General features: G+C 42.4%; 1 protein-coding gene and 1 pseudogene across 5 annotated transcripts; one reads left to right on the forward strand and one right to left on the reverse strand.

The window, feature by feature from the left end:
• Window positions 1–12,248: 12,248 nt before the first annotated feature.
• Window positions 12,249–14,476, reverse strand: LOC146402673 (dolichyl-diphosphooligosaccharide--protein glycosyltransferase subunit MAGT1 pseudogene; annotated as a pseudogene). The gene has a single exon (XR_014807456.1). The product of XR_014807456.1 is annotated as a dolichyl-diphosphooligosaccharide--protein glycosyltransferase subunit MAGT1 pseudogene (transcript).
• Window positions 14,477–15,846: 1,370 nt separating this feature from the next.
• Window positions 15,847–20,246, forward strand: TEKT2 (tektin 2). Of its 4 annotated transcripts, none has more exons than XM_005665212.3 (10): window positions 15,847–15,974; window positions 16,729–16,939; window positions 17,022–17,147; window positions 17,325–17,530; window positions 18,659–18,802; window positions 18,886–19,000; window positions 19,189–19,296; window positions 19,420–19,563; window positions 19,698–19,777; window positions 19,944–20,246. In XM_005665212.3, exons 2-10 carry the CDS (start codon window positions 16,784–16,786, stop codon window positions 20,155–20,157), a joined length of 1,293 nt encoding a protein of 430 aa, XP_005665269.1. In that variant the 5' UTR covers window positions 15,847–15,974; window positions 16,729–16,783; the 3' UTR covers window positions 20,158–20,246. The 4 variants fall into 4 exon arrangements, with proteins under 4 accessions (XP_005665269.1, XP_003127835.1, XP_084819995.1 ...); XM_003127787.4 differs by having other exon boundaries at window positions 15,868–15,974; window positions 16,774–16,939; XM_084963869.1 differs by having other exon boundaries at window positions 15,904–15,974; window positions 16,752–16,939.
• The last annotated feature ends 258 nt before the right edge of the window (window positions 20,247–20,504 follow it).

The following is a 20,504-nucleotide window of genomic DNA, read 5'->3' on the forward strand; positions in this document are numbered from 1 at the left end:
TGTCTGAGGTAACCAAACTCTAACGTGTGTCTATTGTTAGGGTCTCAGTAAAGCAAAGATGTTCTTCAGGGTAGACGCTGAATTAAATTTTTAAATCATTTTTTAAAGCAAGGCGGTTCTTAGAAAGTGCCTTTTCAGAAGATGGTGCTGTAGATTTTTATTTTTCAAATAGCATGAGGCAAAAATATAAATTATTTTAGAACTCCAGGAGTGTGACTGATTTCATATAAATAATGTTGTTTGTTGTCCTGAATCCAGTCTAGGGGAACCAAGTGAAATATCTAGGTTAATGCTCACCAAATGTATTTTGTAAGTTTAAAAACACAATTTTTTTGGCCATGCCCACAGCATGCAGACATTCTCAGGCCAGAGATCAAACCCACATCATAGCAGTGACCCCAGCCACAGCAGTGACAATGCTGGATCTTTAACTGCTAGGCCACCAGGGAACTCCTTAAAAACACAATTTTTAACAGAATTAACCCTTTCAGTTCTCAGCTGTGTTGAAGATAATCTCTAAGGCACATAAGACAGCAAATTTACTTAACTTTTTAACAAGAATATGGGTATGATAGCAAGTGCCCAAAGGCCAAGGTAGCTTGCCAGAAATTACGTCATAGGCCACCTTATTTTTTCCCAGCATAGATTGACCCTTTTATAAATATCTGTTGGCAGCCTCTTCTAATTAATCTTTATTACAGAAGACTGATTATAAAGGTAGAGCCAAGTCATCATGAAATCAAAGAGCAAAAGCAAAATGATTGTGTCTCTATCTTTAGGGAAATTTTCATTTTCAGGCACCAAGAAATATTCTAAATGTTTCCCTCTTCTTTCTAGCATAAGTGAAAAAGGATCACAATGCATCTATATATGATCAGTTAATCAGAAATAGAACATGGAAAATTGGGCTTTGGAGGAAATAAGTGAAAGGAAGGATAATAGGAGGACCATTCATACTGATTGGAAATTTAGTAATCTACCAGAAAGCAATTTTTCCCTGAACTAGGAAATGGTAAACAGCAGTAAATGATCACCGAACCAGTTCTTGCTTGTGAATTTGGTGAGCATTCTTCCAGAAAAGAATAGACTTAAAAACAGACAAAAAAAAAACACCACACCTCAGTAACCTTGTATGCTGCATTATGTAATAATGATAGTAAAGTATATTAATTGTTTGGAGTGTGCTATTTCTGCCTGCAGATACACATGCACATTAAACTTTTTCATTTTTTATAATGTCTTAATAGCAATTATGAGTTTATTTTTAATATTAATTTTCTATTGTGATGTTTATATTTATTGGCAATTTGCGTGCAACTTTTATATTTTGCTTAGATATTGGTTTTAAGGTATTTTATTTTTATAGGTATTTCTAGCTTTTCCTCTTTCTTTGTAATATTAGCAAAGATTAAGATGGAATGTTAATATACGAACCAAACTACTAATTCCATAAAGTCTAGAGTTTGGATTTTTACCAATAAACCATTAACACTATTTTGTAATTTAGAATACTTAATGTTGTTTATATAGTGGGCATTAAAAACAGTCTTTAGACAAATTTCTAAATGTGGAGGGGAGGTGGGGCTTTTCTATAAGTTAGATTTCTTTCCCTTAAGTAGCAAACTGATACTAACAGGTTGGTTTATTTTACCTGATCTGCAGTTTGGGGGTAACTTGTCAAATAAATGACTCTTAAAACATTTCTTATTTCTAATGTCAACCACATTGGAACTGGTGAAGTGGTTATATTATCCAGCATTAGAATTATGATACGATTTTTATAGACCTGGAAAACAAATAGCAAATGATCCAAAAGTCAGTGATAACTGACTTTGAAATGGAGTGTGGAAGGTTTGCTACCCCGATCTTTTCCCTCCCATACTTTTAAGTTGATCCAGCCCTAGCATCAGTGAAGAAACAGTTTAAATGGCTAGGTAGAATCAGAGATAAAGACTGATTAACATAGTATTTCTGTTAATTAAAAATTCAGCTAAGTAATAATTATGAATGTGAATTAATTAGAAGACAGTAAAATTAATTATTCACTGATTATAGAATGTTAATTTTAATCCTGTATGGTCATTCCAGCTTCCTAGTGAATAGATCAAGATTATTTGTATTGACATCAGCTTCTTATAAAGGTATGAATTCTCTTAGACAAGCAAAATAATACTTCCATTGTATTTTTACACGGTGAATTTGCTTGGTAAGCCATTTTTAATCTGTAAGAGATTAAAAGATGAACTTTATCCCATCCTCTGAGCTTTAAATTCTAAATTATCGGGGTTCAATGTATATGACATTTTGCCATACTATATTCTTCCACTCAGAAGGGGTAGATGAAAATGTTTCAAGTAATTATAACTAGAAAAATGTTATTTTTATATTATGTGAAATTTTACAATGTAAAGTGATTCAGCATGTGATTTCATATAGACAACAGCCATATCATTTTTTTTCTGCATTTGTGCCAGTTACAGTGGTTTTGGGGTTTTTTTTTTAATAATTACTATTCTGAGCTACTTCCTTTACCCCCACATCAAGTATTAAGTGAAGGTTGTTATTCTGATTATAGGAATTTGTTGCTACTAAAAAAAGTAAATATATTTCAGGCAGTCATATATTTTTGTTGCAGGTATATGCCCCTCTCTTAAGGATATTTATTGTGGTTATAACTTTGTTTTATTCATTGTTTCAATATTGTCCTAGGTTGACAGGCATAATTCTTTTAGACCAATATTTTTAAGGCAGCTTTGAGTAGAAATCATCCTTTATCATCTTTTTTTCATTTTGAAAGCTCATAGGAATGTGACACATAGAACTTATTTTCCACTTTTAACTGGCTCCATAAATCAGGGTACCCGGCATCAATACTGAATTACCACAGTGAAGTACTTGGTGACTTGTTCAAGTTTACAGTTCACCTGTTAGAACTGTTGTGTATAGTCTTATGTGCATAGAAAACAGATGGGAGTATTGGTCATTAAATGTTTCTTGTTTTGGTTTCTTTTTTTTTTTTTTTCTTTCTTTCTTTCTTTCTTTTTTTTTTTTTTTTTTTTTGCCATGCCCATTGGCATGTGAAAGTTCCCAGGGCAGGGATCAAACCTGCTAGGCCAGCAGGGAACTCCTGGTTTTATTATTTCTGAAGACTGACTGTATGCGCACCTATAGTTTTAAGAGATTGTGCCAGAGAGTAGAGAGGGAGATTACTCTGGCATTTAATGCCTAAAACTTTCCATCTTTATTTACTTCTTGGCTTTAGTTGGACAAATAAAATCCCTTAATTTGGCCCTTTATTTTCAGAACCAAAGCAGGAAAGACTCTTTCTACAGAAATGTTACAGGTGTGACACGAAGTCTGTGTGAAGAAATGGACTAGTGAGATTGCAAGAGTATGTAGTGAGGGGGGGAATTGAGAAAAAGAAAGGGTTTGGTTTTTTTTTGGTTTTTTTCTAGAATCTTTGGACAGAAACCTTACAGTTGTTTAATATTAGTCGAGTTCTCATAGTCACATTGTAAAAGAGGAACTGTTGGTATCTGAACCTAGAGAAGAAACAGAAGAGTGCCTCTATAACCTAAATTTATTTTATTTGTCCCAGACCTAAAGCTGCATCTATTTTTGTTAAATTAGAGACATTGCTTTCGAACTATAATAAATTAAATGAAATACTGCTCTATGTGAAGAGCGATGCTCCTTAAATAGAGCTATGCACAGCAAATAATAAATCTTTTTGAAAAAAAATAATAAATAAATAGAGCCATGGCATTGCTATCAACATGGCTTCTCCAGCTTTTCCCTTTATATAGAAAACACCAAACAGAGCCCTTCCAGACAAGGTAATCTTCCCCATAAAGAAAATATTTTGGGGAGGAAGTGGGAGGGATCGGGAGCTTGGGCTTATCAGACACAACTTAGAATAGATTTACAGGAGATCCTGCTGAATAGCATTGAGAACTTTGTCTAGATACTCATGTTGCAACAGAACAAAGGGTGGGGGAAAAAATGTAATTGTAATGTATACATGTAAGGATAACTTGATCCCCTTGCTGTACAGTGGGAAAATTTTTAAAAAAATAAAATATTTTGGGGTAAAAGATTTGGGAAAAACACTGGTAGATTGTAATGGAGGGAGAATTTTGCCTAAAATAGTCCAACCAGATGAATGGATACAGTTTGATCCTAGGGAGTTAAATAAGAGGAAGCTGTGGTTTGGGTAGCAGCAGACTTGAATCTCTGGTGGTAATTAGCTGGAAATATCTCCCTGTCTCACAAAAAGGGAATGATCTCTCATAATATTAATGGTGATCCTGCAAGTGTGCATGTGCTCTTTCAAAAGTCAGGAATAGCAAGCCCTGACCAAAATCTTCTAATACTTTATCCCTATAAGAGTCTTAAATCTTTTCTAGGAGCTTTCTCATTTCTTAGACCAGAGTACACCCCTTTCTCCTCTTTAAAAAAAAGAAAAAGGATTTAGAGGCAATTTATATAGAATTCCACCGTGAGTAAATAAGAGAGTCTTTAAAATACTTGGGGGAATCAGTACCACATGCCACAAGTTAATAGCTTGATTGAGAGACTCTTAGAGTACTTTTTTCATGTTTGGGTTCTAAATTTTTTCCTTGACATACCATTCTTTGATTTACTTGCGTGCCAGTCATTTTGTTTTGGGATGTAATCAGTGATTTATGCCATTTATGAATTGGGTTCTTCTCTCCATCCCATACCCACACACTATTAAAAATAAAAGGGGAGGAATAAAACAAAAGGAGAGATAATGAGAAGCATTAGAATGTAACTTTGGCTAATAAAGAAGGAAAGAAATTCTAACTTGGTTAAATGAGAATTCAGATTGAAAGTGTTTGTACTAAAGGTATTCTCTCTAGCCATAGAATTTTTTGCTAGATATAGGGTGCTAATGTGAACAGAATGTATATCTGAATATATCTGAAATATGATGGATGTTATAGCAAAGTGATAAAATTATCTTGAAAATAATACTTCAATCATGTGCAACAGATGTCCATATTCTTTTTTTTTTTGAGATGCCCATATTCTTAAGGAAAATTAATATAGCTTGTGGTTTTAATGATTTAAACTTTAGAAGGTTTGTAACTTTTATTCTGACATGTCTTCTTAAACATATAAAAATTATATTGAATGAATACTTAAGAATATTCTTTCCTCTAATTTACATATTGACTTCTTTTTCATACCTCAGTTCTGTAGATCTGTCTCTCACACGTATGCCTCTTGGTGTGTGCAGAACTCTCCATAAACAAATTTTTTTAACTCAATCCATTTCCTCATCAAACCTGAGCTGTAAAGGAGAAGGCAAAGATAGGTTTTAAATGCAGGAACCAGTAGAAGATCACAACAGGAAAAAAGACTGTTGAGAACTTGTTGCCTTTGAAAGTAGAAAGGGCTCTAAAAACTTGAGCTGAGATTTGAAGTTTAGTCAGAGTTCTACTACTCATTTGCTCTGTGTCCTTAAGGCAGTTTCCTTAATCTCTTCGTGCCTAGGTTCTCCTGGTAAAATGATAGTGATAGTACCTGCCCTCACCTACCTCACAAAATAGTTGTAAGAAGAGGATAATGTTAGTAGAGTGCTTGTCCCGGAAAGAAAAGCTATTCAGAAGATTGAGATAAGAGAATGTTGTTGTATGAGGGTCCATTTCCAGTTTGCCTCTGTGAAAGTAATGACCGTTGACCAGGTCACTATTAAACAGGTGTAAGAGAAACTTAGGTTTTACCATGGTATGGTGTTCACTTATACGTGTATCCTGTTCTGTTTCTCCCCAACAGATATCTAGCACACAGGCTGAATTTTTCTTTATAGTAATCTTTGGGGAAGGTATAACTTCAAAAACCAAACTCCTTTTAGTGGTGCTATGGCACTTGTGATTGTATTTTGAGTTAGATTAATATGGGGAAACCATCAGATAATCAGAAATTAACTTTGCCTTTTGCCTTCAGGCATTTTTGCTACATATTGGCATCAGAGGTTGTTGTACAACCAGATAATTATCCCTTTGTTTCTTGCAGATTTTTGGTACCTTTTTTTGGAGTAGGGGGTTAGGTTTTAAGAGGGAAGGTATGCTTTCCACTTATCACTTCACAGAGTTGAACCTTGCTTCCCAATCACCATGTACCTATAAAAGTGAAAATATAGTAAAAAGTTCATTTCTTCACTTAAATTCAGTTCTGAGCATCTGCAGGTGATATCCGGCAACCTATTAGTGTCTGACCCAGTTATCTTTATGGATTGTGGGCAGAACCTTACATTTCTACAGGTTTACGCACTTTCCTGGGGGAAGGGGCTCCTGTTTCTAGGAAAAAAATAAAGGGCACATCACCACAGGTTGTTAAAACAGATAAGTTTATTTTGTTTAAGGAAAAGATGCATTTTAGGTACCCAGGGTATGAATGCATTCAACATCTATTTTTTATCTATGAAGACGGTGACCTCCTCTTGTTGCAGGCAGTTTGGGCTTTTCCAACTCATGGCTAACATGGGTGGTATATGTCTTAGTTTTTATAGGATAATGAGAATTACAGGTACTGAAAATTGGGGAGATTTATGCTTGGAAAATGAACAAAAAAACCATCTTGCTGGCTAAGATAGCAAGAACATTGGATATATCAGGAATACTTTTAAATAGTTTTTGCTATAATGTGTAGCTTTAAAATTTGTCTTCAGTTATGGACCCATAAAAGTATTAGCGTATCTTGTGAATAAAGATCATTCTTGTGGGCTAGTATATGGATGCATTCATAGGCTGTGGGAAGCAGTGGTGTGTGTGTGTATGTGTGTGTGTGTGTATGTGTATAAATATTGTTTATAACACTGTGTATTACATAAGTTTATATAGAAAATAATGTGTTTCTTTAGTGTTTTGGGGACTAAAATTGTAATATAACCATTCCAGTGTAATCTGACCACTCACTCTAGAGAACATTTATATTACACACAAATGCACACTCCTAAAACATTGCTAACTGCTCCCACTTTAGATAATTGCTGCTTTTTTTAAACCCGAAGTAATGGAGGAGGAAATAGCACTCTTTTTAAAGGGGCTTTTCTGAAAAGTAAAATGTAAATATAGGACCTGTGGGAAGGGTGAGGCCACCTGCAAGTGTCCTACAGATGGACAAATAGCCTTTTAAATTTTACTTTTTAACCATCTTAACCGTGTGTGCCTATTTGTATTGCAGATGTGAACTATTTTGGGGGGTTGATATCAGTCCGTTTTGAAAATGAATTATTACATAAAATCAGAGTAACCTCTTTCTCCATCCTCCTTTTCCACACTGACTATTCTTGCCAAATATTTCTACCGATACCAAGTTTCAGCATAATAAAATGATGGACTCTCAGATCTCCTTCCTCATCTTCCCTATCCTGTCTTACACCTGGCCTGGCCTTATGTTTTTTGTTGGCTTTTCGTAAGTAAAAACAATTTACTATAGTAATTTAAAGACTGCAGAATTTCAAAATGTTTGTCTATAAGCCTGACTTTGTTAATGTTTCGTTAAACAGTAACATCAGTTAAAATATTGGAGTGAGTCTGAGTTTGTAATGTGTTATAAAATCTTGAACGATACTAAACTTGACTGCCACATTTTATTAAGAGGAAATTGGATTATATGGTGGGTGGGAGCTAGTCTATGGTATATATGTAATCACTGTATAATTAGAAACACCAAGTGCTGAATCCTATTCACTGTGTACTTGAGGGCCAGTCTTTGGATATGGTTGTCATTTTAATTCCTTGAAGACCATATGTAATTAAGGTGAGCAGAAGGCAAATAAAATTTTTAAACAAAAATGCTTTTTGGGGTAATTATACCCCTCCAAAAAAAATTTACTATAAAAAACTTAGAGTTGAGATTGAGAAGCTTGAAGAAGCCGCTTTTTAAGCAGTTCAGTCACTTACAATATTTTATGTTAAAGAAATTGTCATAATTCTTTCTGAGCCAAACTGTCACTAAAATGTCCTGTGACAGAACCACTCCTCTTTTTTCTGCCATTCTGTGTACTGGAAGGGTTCTATGTTGTATTTGTTTTTAATCTTTGATTTAAAAAAAATGGTTTTAGTGTTGCTTAGCTTCAGGTTGAAGTGTAACTTTCACTAATAACTGCAATAAAAAGAAAAGCTTTGCTCCAAACTTTTGTTGCGTGGTCATCAATACAGCTCTCCAGGCTTAGGTAAAGGGAGATCGTGTGATACAGTGGAAAGAACTTGGGCTTTAAGAATCATGAAATCCTGGGTTCCAACCTGGATTGCATGACAGTCTGGACAAGTTCCTTGATGCTTCCAAATCTCAGTTTCCTCTATTATAATGAGGTAATAGTAGGGCTGTTGGGACATTAACTGAGTTAATTAAGTGAGTTAAAAGATCTTGGGTGGGGTGGAAAGAGCTTACAAACTGCCAGGCGGTGAAAGAACTTTAAGAACAGGTAGGAAAAAAACAAAATGAATTGGGGGACTCTTCATAGGCCCGAAAGTGGATACACAGCTATGATATGCAAGAAAACAGCAGGCTGAGGAGTTTCCGTTCTGGCTAATCAGAAACAAATCCAGCTACCATCCATGAGGATGCAGGTTCGATCCCTGGCCTCGCTCAGTGGGTCGGCTATCCAGCATTGCCGTGGCTGTGGTGTAGGCCGGCAGCTGTAGCTCGGATTTGACCCTATATGCTTCGGGTGCTGCCCTAAAAAAAAAAGAGAAAAAAACTAGGCTAAAAATTTGAAAACCTGCATAACTTTAGGTATATCACTTTCATTTTCATAATTAAAGTATTAAGTCTCAAGTTGGCAGGCCAGTTCAGTCTGCAAATAATTTTTATTAATTGCTAACATTTAAAAAAATCAAGGAGTTCCCGTCGTGGCGCAGTGGTTGACGGATCCGACTGGGGACCATGGGGTTGCAGGTTCCATCCCTGGCCTTGCTCAATGCGTTGAGGATCTGGCATTGCTGTGGCTCCAGTGTGGGCCCATGGCTACAGCTCTCATTGGACCTCTAGCCTGGGAATCTCCATATGCCGCGGGAAGTGGCCCTAGGAAAGACACGCGCGCGTGCGCGCGCGCACTCTCTCACATAAAACTCCCTTAAAAAGTGAAGAGGTTCAGCAATTTCACCATTCCTTCGCTATCCCTTCATGGCTGCCACAAGGGGGAGCTCAGGAGTGGTTGCCCCCTTCGAATGGAGCCAGCTCACAGCCCCTACGGCTCTTTGCTGGAGAACATTTTTTTCTTTGCCCTGGATGGACTCAAAGGAATTCCAGTGTGAGGTGAGGCTTCTAACCAAGCAGGAATCCCTATGAGGGCAAGTTCCTTACCTGGGGGTAACCTCACTACTTTGAAGCAGGCCAGCCTAAATATTAAAAACTTCTCATAATTTCCATTTACCCTATATATTGCTCTCCAGAATATCAGAGAATTCAATCTAATCTCTTCTTGCTGTTATGTATTCTGCACCACAGTCTTCTAACAGCTACATGTCCCCAGATTCTGTGCAACCCTAATAATACACTTGTGTTCTTGAAGGATATTATTACTAATTAGCTTAACTAACTAATGGGCTGGGTTTTTTAAATTATATGTGTCGGTTTTAAGTTTGACAAATTGAAGGCAATCACTCTAATGTCAGGCTGCCCAGTAACCACACTGATAGGGGAAAGTTCAAAAAATGCTAATAATTACACCCAAATTCATAGTTAAATAGGGGAAATATGTGTAGCAGATACTCAGGCCATGCTCTGAAAAATCAGGCTGTAGCATAGATAAGTACATACCAGGAAATCGCAATGGTTATCTAGGCAATGGTACTTGGCCTATTTCTCTAACTGATTAATAAGACACACTGAACTGGGCAGAACAGGTCAATTATATTAGAAATGAGCTGCTTGAAATTTTCTTCAGAGAAAAGGATGCTCAGAGCACTAAACTGAAGCATATCGAAATGAGGTGCAGTCTAAGGTAAAATTCCAAGGTGGTTTTTTATTTTCAGAGGGAGGCCATACATCCTGAACTCTGAAGACCTAGTTCCCATGTTTCAGTCGCCTGATCATTTGACAAACTTTTTGGCTGCTGAGACTTGCATACCTTGCAGATGCTTTTAGGAAATGAATTAGGTAAATCCATCAATGCCAGGAAAGGATGGGATCATTTTTACAATATGTGATAAAATGTTTTTATCATAAAGGAGATTGGCATCTTTAATTTCATCTGTAGAAAAAAGGGCAATTTTCCTGTCTTCTGACATTTTTGTTACTTCTATAATTTCCGTGGTTTATAGAGACCTCTGCAGTGCCTTTATAGAGCGGCACTTTTTTTCTCTGTTAAAATATTTTCCTTTAAGAATAACTAGGACCCCTAACAATTAAGAATCCAGCATTGACACTGCTGTGGCACAGGTTCAGTTTTCATTCCTGGCCTGGGAACGTCAAATGCCACAAGTGCGGCAAAAAAAAAAAAAATGAACGCTTGGGTTCAAAATTTACAAACAAAGCAGACAGAGTAGTGGCTTAGGATTATGAAGCCTTATATAATATCTGATTCTCAGCTGAAACAAAACGTTAAGACTTTTTTTTGCTAACCGACCTCAGAAATAGCCCAATTCAAAAGTATTTGAAACTGTTAACTGTACTATATTACTTTCTTTACTGCAACATACTTGCCAAATGGAATTTGTGTGTTGGGAAAACTGAAACCAAAACCAACATAGGAATAATTTTGATGCTGTAACAGACAGAATTTGTGTCACCCCCATCATTCAGATGGTTTTCATTTGTATTTGACACAAATGTAAAATTAAGGTTGTTTCATGAGTCTAATTTTCCCAATTTTTTTGCACTTTTATAATGATTTTAGATTATAAACATTTGCCATTTGTGGTATCCCTTTGAATAGTATTTTTAATGCATTAAAAGGTGTGTTCTAAATCTTTAATTAAAAATATTACTATTATCTACATTAAGACCCTTTAGATATTAATTTGAAAATCTTCACAAAAGTGTAACACTAAGATTTCCCGTTGTGGCACAGTGGGTTAATGATCCAGCTCATCTTTGCTGAGGCACGGGTTCAACCCCTGGACCAGCGCAGTGCGTTAAAGGATCCATCATTGCCACAGCTCAGATTGAATCCGTGGCCTGGAAACTTCCATATGCGTGAGTGCAGCCATTTGAAAAAGAAACAAAATGAGGAGTTCCCATTGTGGCTCAGTGGAAGCAAATCTGACTAGCATCCATGAGGACGCAGGTTCAATCCCTGGCCTCGCTCAGTGGGTTAAGGATATGGCATTGCTGTGGCTGGGGTGTAGGCCAGCAGCCACAGCTCCAATTTGACCCCTAGCCTGGAAACCCCCATATGCTGAGGGCGTGGCCCTTAAAAAAAAAAGATTAAAAAAACACAAAATGAGGAGTTTCCGTCGTGGCACAGTGGTTAACGAATCCAACTAGGAACCATGAGGTTGCATGTTTGATCCCTGGCCTTGCTCAGTGGGTTAAGGATCTGGCCATTGCCGTGAGCTGTGATGTAGGTTGCAGACGCGGCTTGGATCCTGCATTGCTGTGGCTGTGGCTGTGGCTGGCAGCTGCAGCTCCGATTAGACCCCTAGCCTGGGAACCTCTATATGCCGCAAGAGCCGCCCAAGAAATGGCAAAAAGACCAAAAAAAAAAAAAAAAATACAAAATGAGTGAGGTAAACTATTCCCACTCACTTCTGTGTTTTAAAAAAAAAAAAAAGTAATTTACCCTAGGACAACTCTACCCAACCCCCTTGGCAAACAATTCATATAAAACCTTAAGATCTTCCACTTTGAAGGAGGGTCCTTTGCCTAGCCAAAGCCAGTCTCAATTTAAAGCAGAAATCTTCTAACGTGACACTAAGTTCCTGTTACTTGAAAAACATTTTCACACAGTTCTCACATTTCTAAAATAGGCATTTCCAGAGAGAAGACCAGAGTTTGATTTGACAGTAAACTGCAACTTAAATCTTTGCTGTCGTTTGCCAAGCACGTTAACAAGCTGTTTATGACTTAAGTTTGGTAACCTACATATGTCAGAAAAAAAGCTAAATGGAAAAAAAACTCCACATTTGTACTTTGTTTTTCCACGGAAGAAGGTAGAAAGGCTGAAATGGAAGAGCTTTTGAGAGGTTCAGTTTTACGTTTCAGCATACTGGAAATAACTTGATGTTTTAACACACTTCTAAACAGAAAAGGGTAAACAAAATCATCATTCATCCTTTAAATTATCTTTATTTTTCTCTTAGATTTAAATGGAAAACAATCTCATGTCAACACCAAATAGGAACAACTATTTTTGTTTGAAAGAAAAATAAGGAAAGATAATGTAGCTGAGATCTTCCCAGATCAAAGGTAGTTAACAATCATAGAGAAATAATCCAGTATTTAATTAGTTTGTAATACCTACGACTATCGAGAAGCACAGTGGCGGAGTTCCCTGGTGGCCTATCAGTTAAGGATCCAGCGTTGTAACTTCTGTTTCGAGGGTTCCATCCCTGGCCTGGGAACTCTGTGTACCATGAGTGTAGCTAAAAAATAGAAGCACAGTATCGTGTTTCAGTAGGAAAGACTTGGGAGAGGGAGTACCAAGCGGTACGATATCTGCCCCTGGACATTGGAAGTACACGCTGAAGAAAGACACTAAGCTTCAGGGGACAACACCTAGAGTAGACTGTATAGATCTACACCTCCAGGAAAAGCAATACAGTTACAATTTCAGTAGCCTGGTGTGGGGATGGATACCTTATTAAGAGGTTTTTCATATTAGAATAAGATCAGCTGACTAAGTATTAACTAAAGTACTTTTAGGAGCTCCCACTGTGGCACAAGGGGATCAGTGGCATCTCTGGAGCACTGAGACGCAGGTTCCATCCCCTGCCAGGCACAGGATCCAGCTGCACCTGCAGCCTAGGTCACAACTGTGACTCGGATCTGATCCCTAGCATGGGAACTCCATATGCTGTGGAGTGGCCAAAAAAGAAAAAAATAAATATTTTTAAACATTGTAAAAAAAGGTGTGCACACTGAGGATTTGAACCATTAGAATTCACTAAGATAAACTATGGCATTTACTGGGAGGAGAAGATTGAGAAGAATGGAGAAGATACCATAACACTTTACAGATTTTGAGAGAAAATGGCTTGTTCTTGCCAAGGCACCTCATGTCTCCTTTGGCTAACTCTGAATCACTTTTAAAAAGTTAAAGAGTTCATATTCTTCTCTTTTTTTTTTCATATTCTTGTTTCTTTTTTTTTTCACATTAAAAAAAAAATGTCTTGCTTCCTCGTCTACATCTCCAGGATCCTTTTTAATCCATGAGAATGCGGAATGGATAGTTAGGTTCTTTAAATCTGAAGAGGGAGAGCAGCCAACTGAAGAATATTACAAACAGACATATGCTAGACACGGAGATTATCTTCCTCTTCATAACCATCATCCGAGAGGTAGCAGCGGTATCTAAGAGCACCATTCCCAGGGTCATGCACACATGAAACAGGGAAACGATGTACATTTCTGCTGCCAACTGAAAGTAACTCACTTCATGAATATAATACGTACGTCCTGTGTGAGTATCGCTTTGAGCAAAGGGAGCTTCTGTTATATGAGTCCACATGTGACCAGAGATCATTGGGATCACAAAACCCAAAGCTAAAACTGCCCATAAATGTGTGTTAAAAATAAATTTCCTCTTCCATTTTAATACATACACAAGTCCACCAATGAGAGCCAAAGAGATCCCTAACTTGAAGGGATAATAATAATCTGTAGGCTGTCTGGTTCTGGTGTTGACCACCCTTCTCTTAGTTCTCTCAGCTACCCATTTGGACATTTGTTGCGCTGTGATACCCCTTTCTGCCAAATGATAAATGTCATCTGGTGTAAATTTCCTTTTAGCAGAAAAGTGGAGGACATTTGGAACTGACATCAACTGCAGCATTTGAAAGATATCAGGGCTTTCATCAAAATCCACCAAAGCAAAAAAAACCTTGTTGCTGAATGCCCTGGACCCTTGCCAGGAATCTGCCAAGATCTGAAATTCTTCAGCAGCATGCTCACATGTTAGACATGCTCTAAACTTCTGGAGAGCAGTAAGCATCACGATAACAGAGTAGTTTCTTGGTGTTTCTAATACAAAATGATTGAACATGATGTCATTCATTCTTATCACTCTGTTTTTCTTGGTCCAGTACGTCAGCTGTCTGACTTTTTCTGCTAATATTTTCTTCTCTTGACCTCGATGTGCAGGAGTCTTTGGAGTTATGACCACTAAGGCTACCACCACCATCAGAGATACACGCCAAAGCCACGACCATTCTGCCATATTTGTTCACTTCTTTCTGTTATAAAAGGCTTCCAAATATCTATACCAAAATTTGTTCATTTCTTCTGGAAATTAATTTAGTCCAGCTTTTTTTTTTTTTTTTTTGGTCTTCTTTAGTAGGATTACTACTAAAAGAGCTTTATCACAAATTCCCATGCATGTCTGGTTTATGAGCCATGCATTAGAGTTCAGAAAATATTCTGTCAAAAAAGAAAATTCTGTGATCAGGGAAGTCTTGGAAATGTTCGAGCCTCAGGCTTTTTGCAGAGTTCCAGACTCAACATTTCCAACTGCCTGCTGGACAGCAGTTCCTGGATCTACCACAAGCACCTCAAACTTCTCCAAAGCCATCCTCATCCTCCCCTTGCCTACCAAGCCCTGGGTTCTCTGCCTCCCTTCCCTCTGAGAAAAATAACCCCATCCCACCAATCACTGAGGTTTTTTAACTTCTTGAACTCCTCTCTTGCCCTCCATCCGTCAAACTTGAAATTAGCCTAGAGCAGACTGCCTGAATTTGGATCCAGGCGCTACCACTTAGTTATGTGACCCAGGGGACGGTCCTCACTTCTTTGTGCCTCAATTCCCTCGCCTGAAAGACGATCGTGGGACTAGCACCCACCCCCTAGGAACTTTCCGCAAGGCCCTTAAAAGAGGAGCAGTCGGCAGCGGAAACAAATCTAACATCCATGAGGACGAAGCTTTCCATCCCTGGCCTAGCTCAGTGGGTTAAGGATCCCCTGTTGCCATGAGCTGTGGTGTATCGCAGAAGCGGCTCAGATCCCGCGCTGCTGTGGCTGTGGTGTAGGCCGGCAGCTACAGCTCCGATTCAACCCCTAGCCTGGGAACCTCTGTATGCCACGGGTGCGGCCATAAAAAGACCCCAAAAAAATTTAGAGAGAGGTGCAGGCGGGCATGTTGGAGACAACGTCCCTGCCTTCCTCTCGCCCAGCGCCACCATGAGAGGCAGTGTGGAGTCGTTACGGACAGATCGCAGACCTGATGACCAGCCACAACTGGGTTCCCATTCAGCCAGTCTCTTTAGTTACCAGGGAAAATGGGGAGCATGCCTACCACAGTTGGATTTTTGAGAATTATTTCTAATACCTAAGTTACCTCTCCCAGCGAATGCCCTCCGCAAACACAATGATCATCCATCCCTTCCAGGCCGTCAAGCAGATGACGAAATTGTTGGGAAAGACAGGATCCAAAGAATGTGTGTAATAATGTTAAATATACACATCTCTGGAAGGGTACCTGCTAAGGAGTGAGCCTGAGCGGGAGAACGCTTTGGCTGCCTACCCTACTTTTTTTTTTTTTTTTTTTTTGGTTCATGTCTATGCGTAACCTTTATCAAATCAAAAATCTTTAATTTGTAAATTAAATGAACGCGATATACTGATGCCCTCCTCCTCCCGCCCTCCTCTGCCGACGGAGCCCGACCTCAAGCCTTTTCCTACCCGGCAGGTCTTTGGGCCCCAACGACGTAGCCGCCTCGCGGCCGCAGGTTGCCAAGCAAAACAGGCGGGCGGTGAGGACCCGCGCGGAGGGACGGGTGCCTAGCAACCCGGGCGCTTAACAGAGGAGCGGGCCAGGGGAGGCGGCTGTGCGAGCTGGGACGGAGGTGAGAGGACTAGGGGGCCCGGATGGGGGTACTCACACCCAGGGCCCAACTCCCTCCCGCTCCCTTGTCAACGCCGCGGTATTAATTTAAACTAAAGACGGTTGTCCCGAGACTGGTGGAGGGATTGGCCTGGAAACTAGATCGACGCCCCGCTCCTCCCACTGGGGGCCTCTCACAACCCGCTGCTACTCCTCCTCCAGAGGGCGGAGGGAGGGAATGTGACGACCGGGTTGGGCGGGGACCCCCCCTCCCATTTCCCTAGTGCCAACTGTGAAACCAGCCCCTCCTGTCTGGATGGAGAACAGGGCCCTTTCTCTTAGATCCCTCAGGGTCCTAGCCCAAAGCTGGGGAGGAGAAAGAAAAGTTCCACAAGGCTTGGTTGCTGGAAGTAGGGGTGGAAACTAGATTAAGGGCCATTTTTCATGCTACCCGCCCCCCATCTGCCAGCGCCATCAAGCACTTGGTGTGACACCCACACACACTTATATGCCTCGAGGGAATCCATTATCCCCTTTCACCTGCTCCAGGACCTGCAGGGTCCAGCAGTTTGTGTCTGTGGATGGAAGGGGGTGGGGCGTGGGGTACTTAGTTAAAGACTCACACAAAGTTGAGTGTAGGCAGAGCTGTTTCCAAGCAGGCTTCTGGCAGGAAGGGGCATGGAGCAAAATGGACAAAAGCTCATCCTTTGGAGGATTTTGATCCAGGAGAGGTCTCCTCCGAAGTGATCTCCTGAGGCTTGGTTTGCCCTCTCCAGCAAAGGTGGGTGTCTTGGCACAGCCTGGGGGCTCTGATCCTTCAGCTCCTGCGCCATGGCCACACTGAGCGTCAAGCCCAGTCAGCGCTTCCGGTTGCCGGACTGGCACACCAACAGCTACCTGTTGTCCACCAATGCTGAGCGGCAGCGAGATGCTTCACACCAGATTCGCCAGGAGGCACGGGTCCTCCGCAACGAGACCAACAATCAGGTTGGGGCCCAGAGCCCAGTTGGGTGGCAAAGGGATAGCCCCAACCCCTGGCATCCTCTTTATCTGGCTCTGTCCCTTCCAGACCATTTGGGATGAACACGACAATAGGACTCGACTGGCAGAGAGGATTGATACCGTCAACCGATGGAAGGAGATGCTGGACAAATGTCTGACAGACTTAGATGCTGAGATCGAGGCCCTGACACAGGCAGGGGACCAGGGCAGGGTGCCAGGAGTCCCTGCTGCAAGGACCTCCCCTCTTCTGGGTCAGGGTGTTTGGGGGCATGTCCATCTGAGTCACTCCCTGGCCCCTGGGCTAAAGTGGGGCTGAGAGCTTCTTCCCAGCGGACGGCCCCACCAGCCTCCTGTGCCCTCTCTTTTCTAGATGAAAGAGTCAGCAGAGCAAAACCTGCAGGCCAAGAATCTGCCTCTGGATGTGGCGATTGAGTGCCTGACCCTGCGGGACTGTCGGCGCGACATTGATGTGGTGAAGGACCCCGTGGAGGAAGAGCTGCATAAAGAGGTGGAGGTCATTGAAGCCACCAAGAAGGCCTTGCAGCAAAAGATCAGCCAGGCCTTTGAGAAGCTCTGGTAACAGAAAGATGTGTTCACCTGCCCTTCAAGGCTGTGCTTTATTTTATTTTTGCCTTTTTAGGGCCACACCCTCAGCATATGGAGGTTCCCAGGCTAGGGCTTGAATCAGAGCCGGAGCTGGAGTCTCAGCCGCTAGTCTATGCCACAGCCACAGATCCAAGCCTCATCCACAACCTCCACTGCAGCTTGCGGCAACACTGGCTCCTTCAACCCACTGATCGAGGCCAGGGATACTGGTCGGGTTCTTAACCTGCTGAGCCACTACAGGAATTCCAATTTTATTTTATTTTTCATATTTAAATAAATATCATAAACTGGGAGTTCCCACTGTGGTGCAACAGAATCCGTCCATCTCTGCAATGCCAGGATGCGGGATTGATCCCCTGCCTGGCACAGTGGGTTAGGGGGATCCAGCGTGGCTGCAGCTGCAGCATAGGTTGCAACTGCGGCTCAGATCTGATCCCTGGCCTGGGAGCTCCATGTGCTGTGGGCAGCCAGAAAAATAAATAAGCAACGTAAATAACATAATAGAACAGGTTAATATATTTTGATGTTTCTGCATTACATTTTTAAAAATAAAGTTTGCCAGATATACTTCCTACCAGTGAGCACTGACAAGTCAACTTCAAATGGTGAGAGTGCACCAGGACATCATCAGTACATTCTTTCTTGGCACATTTGGGTATCTTTGAGACGAAATGCATTCGAAGGCTGTGCTTGAAATACAGAACATGGGTACTGGGGATCATGAGCCACTGGCTCTCAGGCTGCCTTCTGCCCCTGCTGTGCCCATGGCGGACACCACTCACTGATTGGAGCACTTTTTGCACCGCCCAGACATGGTCTCAGAATACTTCTCGTGACCCTCCTCTAGGCAGCCATTATCAATTGATTGGAAGCACGAGAGATGAAGCCCCTTTGCTGCCACCCCTGACTTTCTGGGCGTGCGTGCCTTGTGAGTGTAGCTCTGTGCGTGTACAAGCACCTGCTGCCATTTTGTCTGTGGGGAGCTCGGGCAGCTCCATTGTCACCCCAGCCTTCGCATCCCTCGTCCCTTCAGTACCATGGGAGCTGCATTCCAGGGCCTTGGGGGATGGATCCTGATGGGGTCTGTTCTGTCCTCAGCCTCCTGCAGGAAGCTCGACAGCAGCTCAACGCTGACCATCGGGGCAAAATGGAGACATTAGACATCGACAGAGGCTGCCTCTCTCTCAACCTCAAGTCCCCGAACATCTCTCTGAAGATTAATCCTACACGTGTCCCCAGTGGGTAAGAAGAGCCTTTCGCTCAGTCTCTCTTCCTCCCTGCAAAGGCCAGACTCCCGCAACCCCAGTGTTTCCTTCCACCTGCAGCTCCACCACTCTCCAGCAGTGGGATGACTTCAGTCAGTTCAACAAGAACCGGGCAGAGGCTGAGATGAAAGGAGCCGTGGAGCTGAGGGAGGCCATCGCCCTAACTATTGCCGAGGTGCCTGACCCCCTCCTGCTCCCCCGATCCTCAGTGGCCAAGGGACGGCCACAGCATGCACTCAAGCCTTTGTCTTTTGTTCCCTGTCAGCCATGTGGCATCCCACCCCTCACCTGAGCCACATCCTCAGATGGCCAGAGGCCAAAGCTTATACCTTCCCCTTGTCCTGCCTACTTCCTGTCCTTCAGACCAACAATGAACTCGAAGCCCAAAGGGTTGCAACGGAATTTGCCTTCAGGAAGCGGCTGCGGGAGATGGAGAAGGTGTACAGTGAGCTCAAGTGGCAAGAGAAGAATGTGAGCTTCTCCGCGTATCTCCTGGGGCCTGGACTTCCTGCTGTGGGATGAGGAGCCTGGGGCCTTGCCAGGAAGCCCTGGACTGGGTGCACCAGGTGGAGACCAGTCCCTCTGTCCCTGCAGACCTTGGAGGAGATTGCTGAGCTGCAGGAGGACATCCGGCACCTGGAGGAGGATCTGCGCAGAAAGTTGCAGAACCTGAAGCTATGCCATACCCGGCTAGAGACCAGGACCTACCGGCCTAATGTGGAACTCTGCCGTGACCAGGTATGAGGGCACCCCAGCGGGGCACGGGCTCCCTGGTGGAGCAGGGGTTCTGGCATAGGCCACCCCCTGGCCCATGGGCAGAAGGACAGCCTGGCTGACCTGGGATTCCCTCCCACCTGCTCCTCTACCTCCAGGCACAGTTCGGCCTCACTGATGAGGTTCACCAGTTAGAGGCAACCATTGCCGCCCTGAAGCAGAAGCTGGCTCAAGCACAGTAGGTTTGGGGAGTGAGCAGGAGGGGCGGGGAGACAACTCCCACCACCCCAGCGGCGTGCTGCCTGCTGGCTTCCCTGCTGGCTTCCTGACTCAAGGTGGGTAAGCTCAGCCCTGCCTGCCCAGCCTCATGTAGTGGTGGTGGGTTGTTAATCCTCCCTCCCCAGGGACGCTCTGGATGCCCTGTACAAGCACCTGGCTCGGCTGCAGGCTGATATCGCCTGCAAGGCCAACTCCATGCTGTTGGACACCAAGTGCATGGATACTCGTCGGAAGCTGACCGTGCCTGCTGAGAAGTTTGTGCCTGAGGTGGACACCTTCACACGCACCACAAACCGCACCCTGAGTCCACTCAAGACCTGCCAGCTGGAGCTGACCTAGCGAGGGGCTGAGAACAGAGGGGAAGGCTGGTGGGAAATGAAGTGGAGGTGGGGATAATGAGTCAATAAAGGTGGGGGGTTCTCAGTCCAGAGGGTTCTCTGCTACCCCTGTAGTTGGAGGAGCACAGGCGGGGAACATCATCCCTCAAGCTCCAAGTTCCAAATCCCACTCCTTCCCCTTTCTCCCCTCAGGGGGCCTGTCTCGACCAGGCCAGCACCCCTGGGCTCTAGCTGTGCGACCTCCAACAAGCTCTGCCCCAGTTGGACCCTAGCCTGCCCTCTGGATGCCTAGGAGAGGCCCTGAGGGGGCCAGGGTGATGGGGGGAGGGCTTGGGGATGAGGGGCACC

The sequence above is a fragment of the Sus scrofa genome, chromosome 6, assembly GCF_054392235.1.
Source record: "Sus scrofa isolate SSC_HxYL_T2T_F1_AM1 chromosome 6, Sscrofa_HxYL_maternal_Yorkshire_Landrace_v2.0, whole genome shotgun sequence".
Classification (NCBI taxonomy): domain Eukaryota; kingdom Metazoa; phylum Chordata; class Mammalia; order Artiodactyla; family Suidae; genus Sus; species Sus scrofa.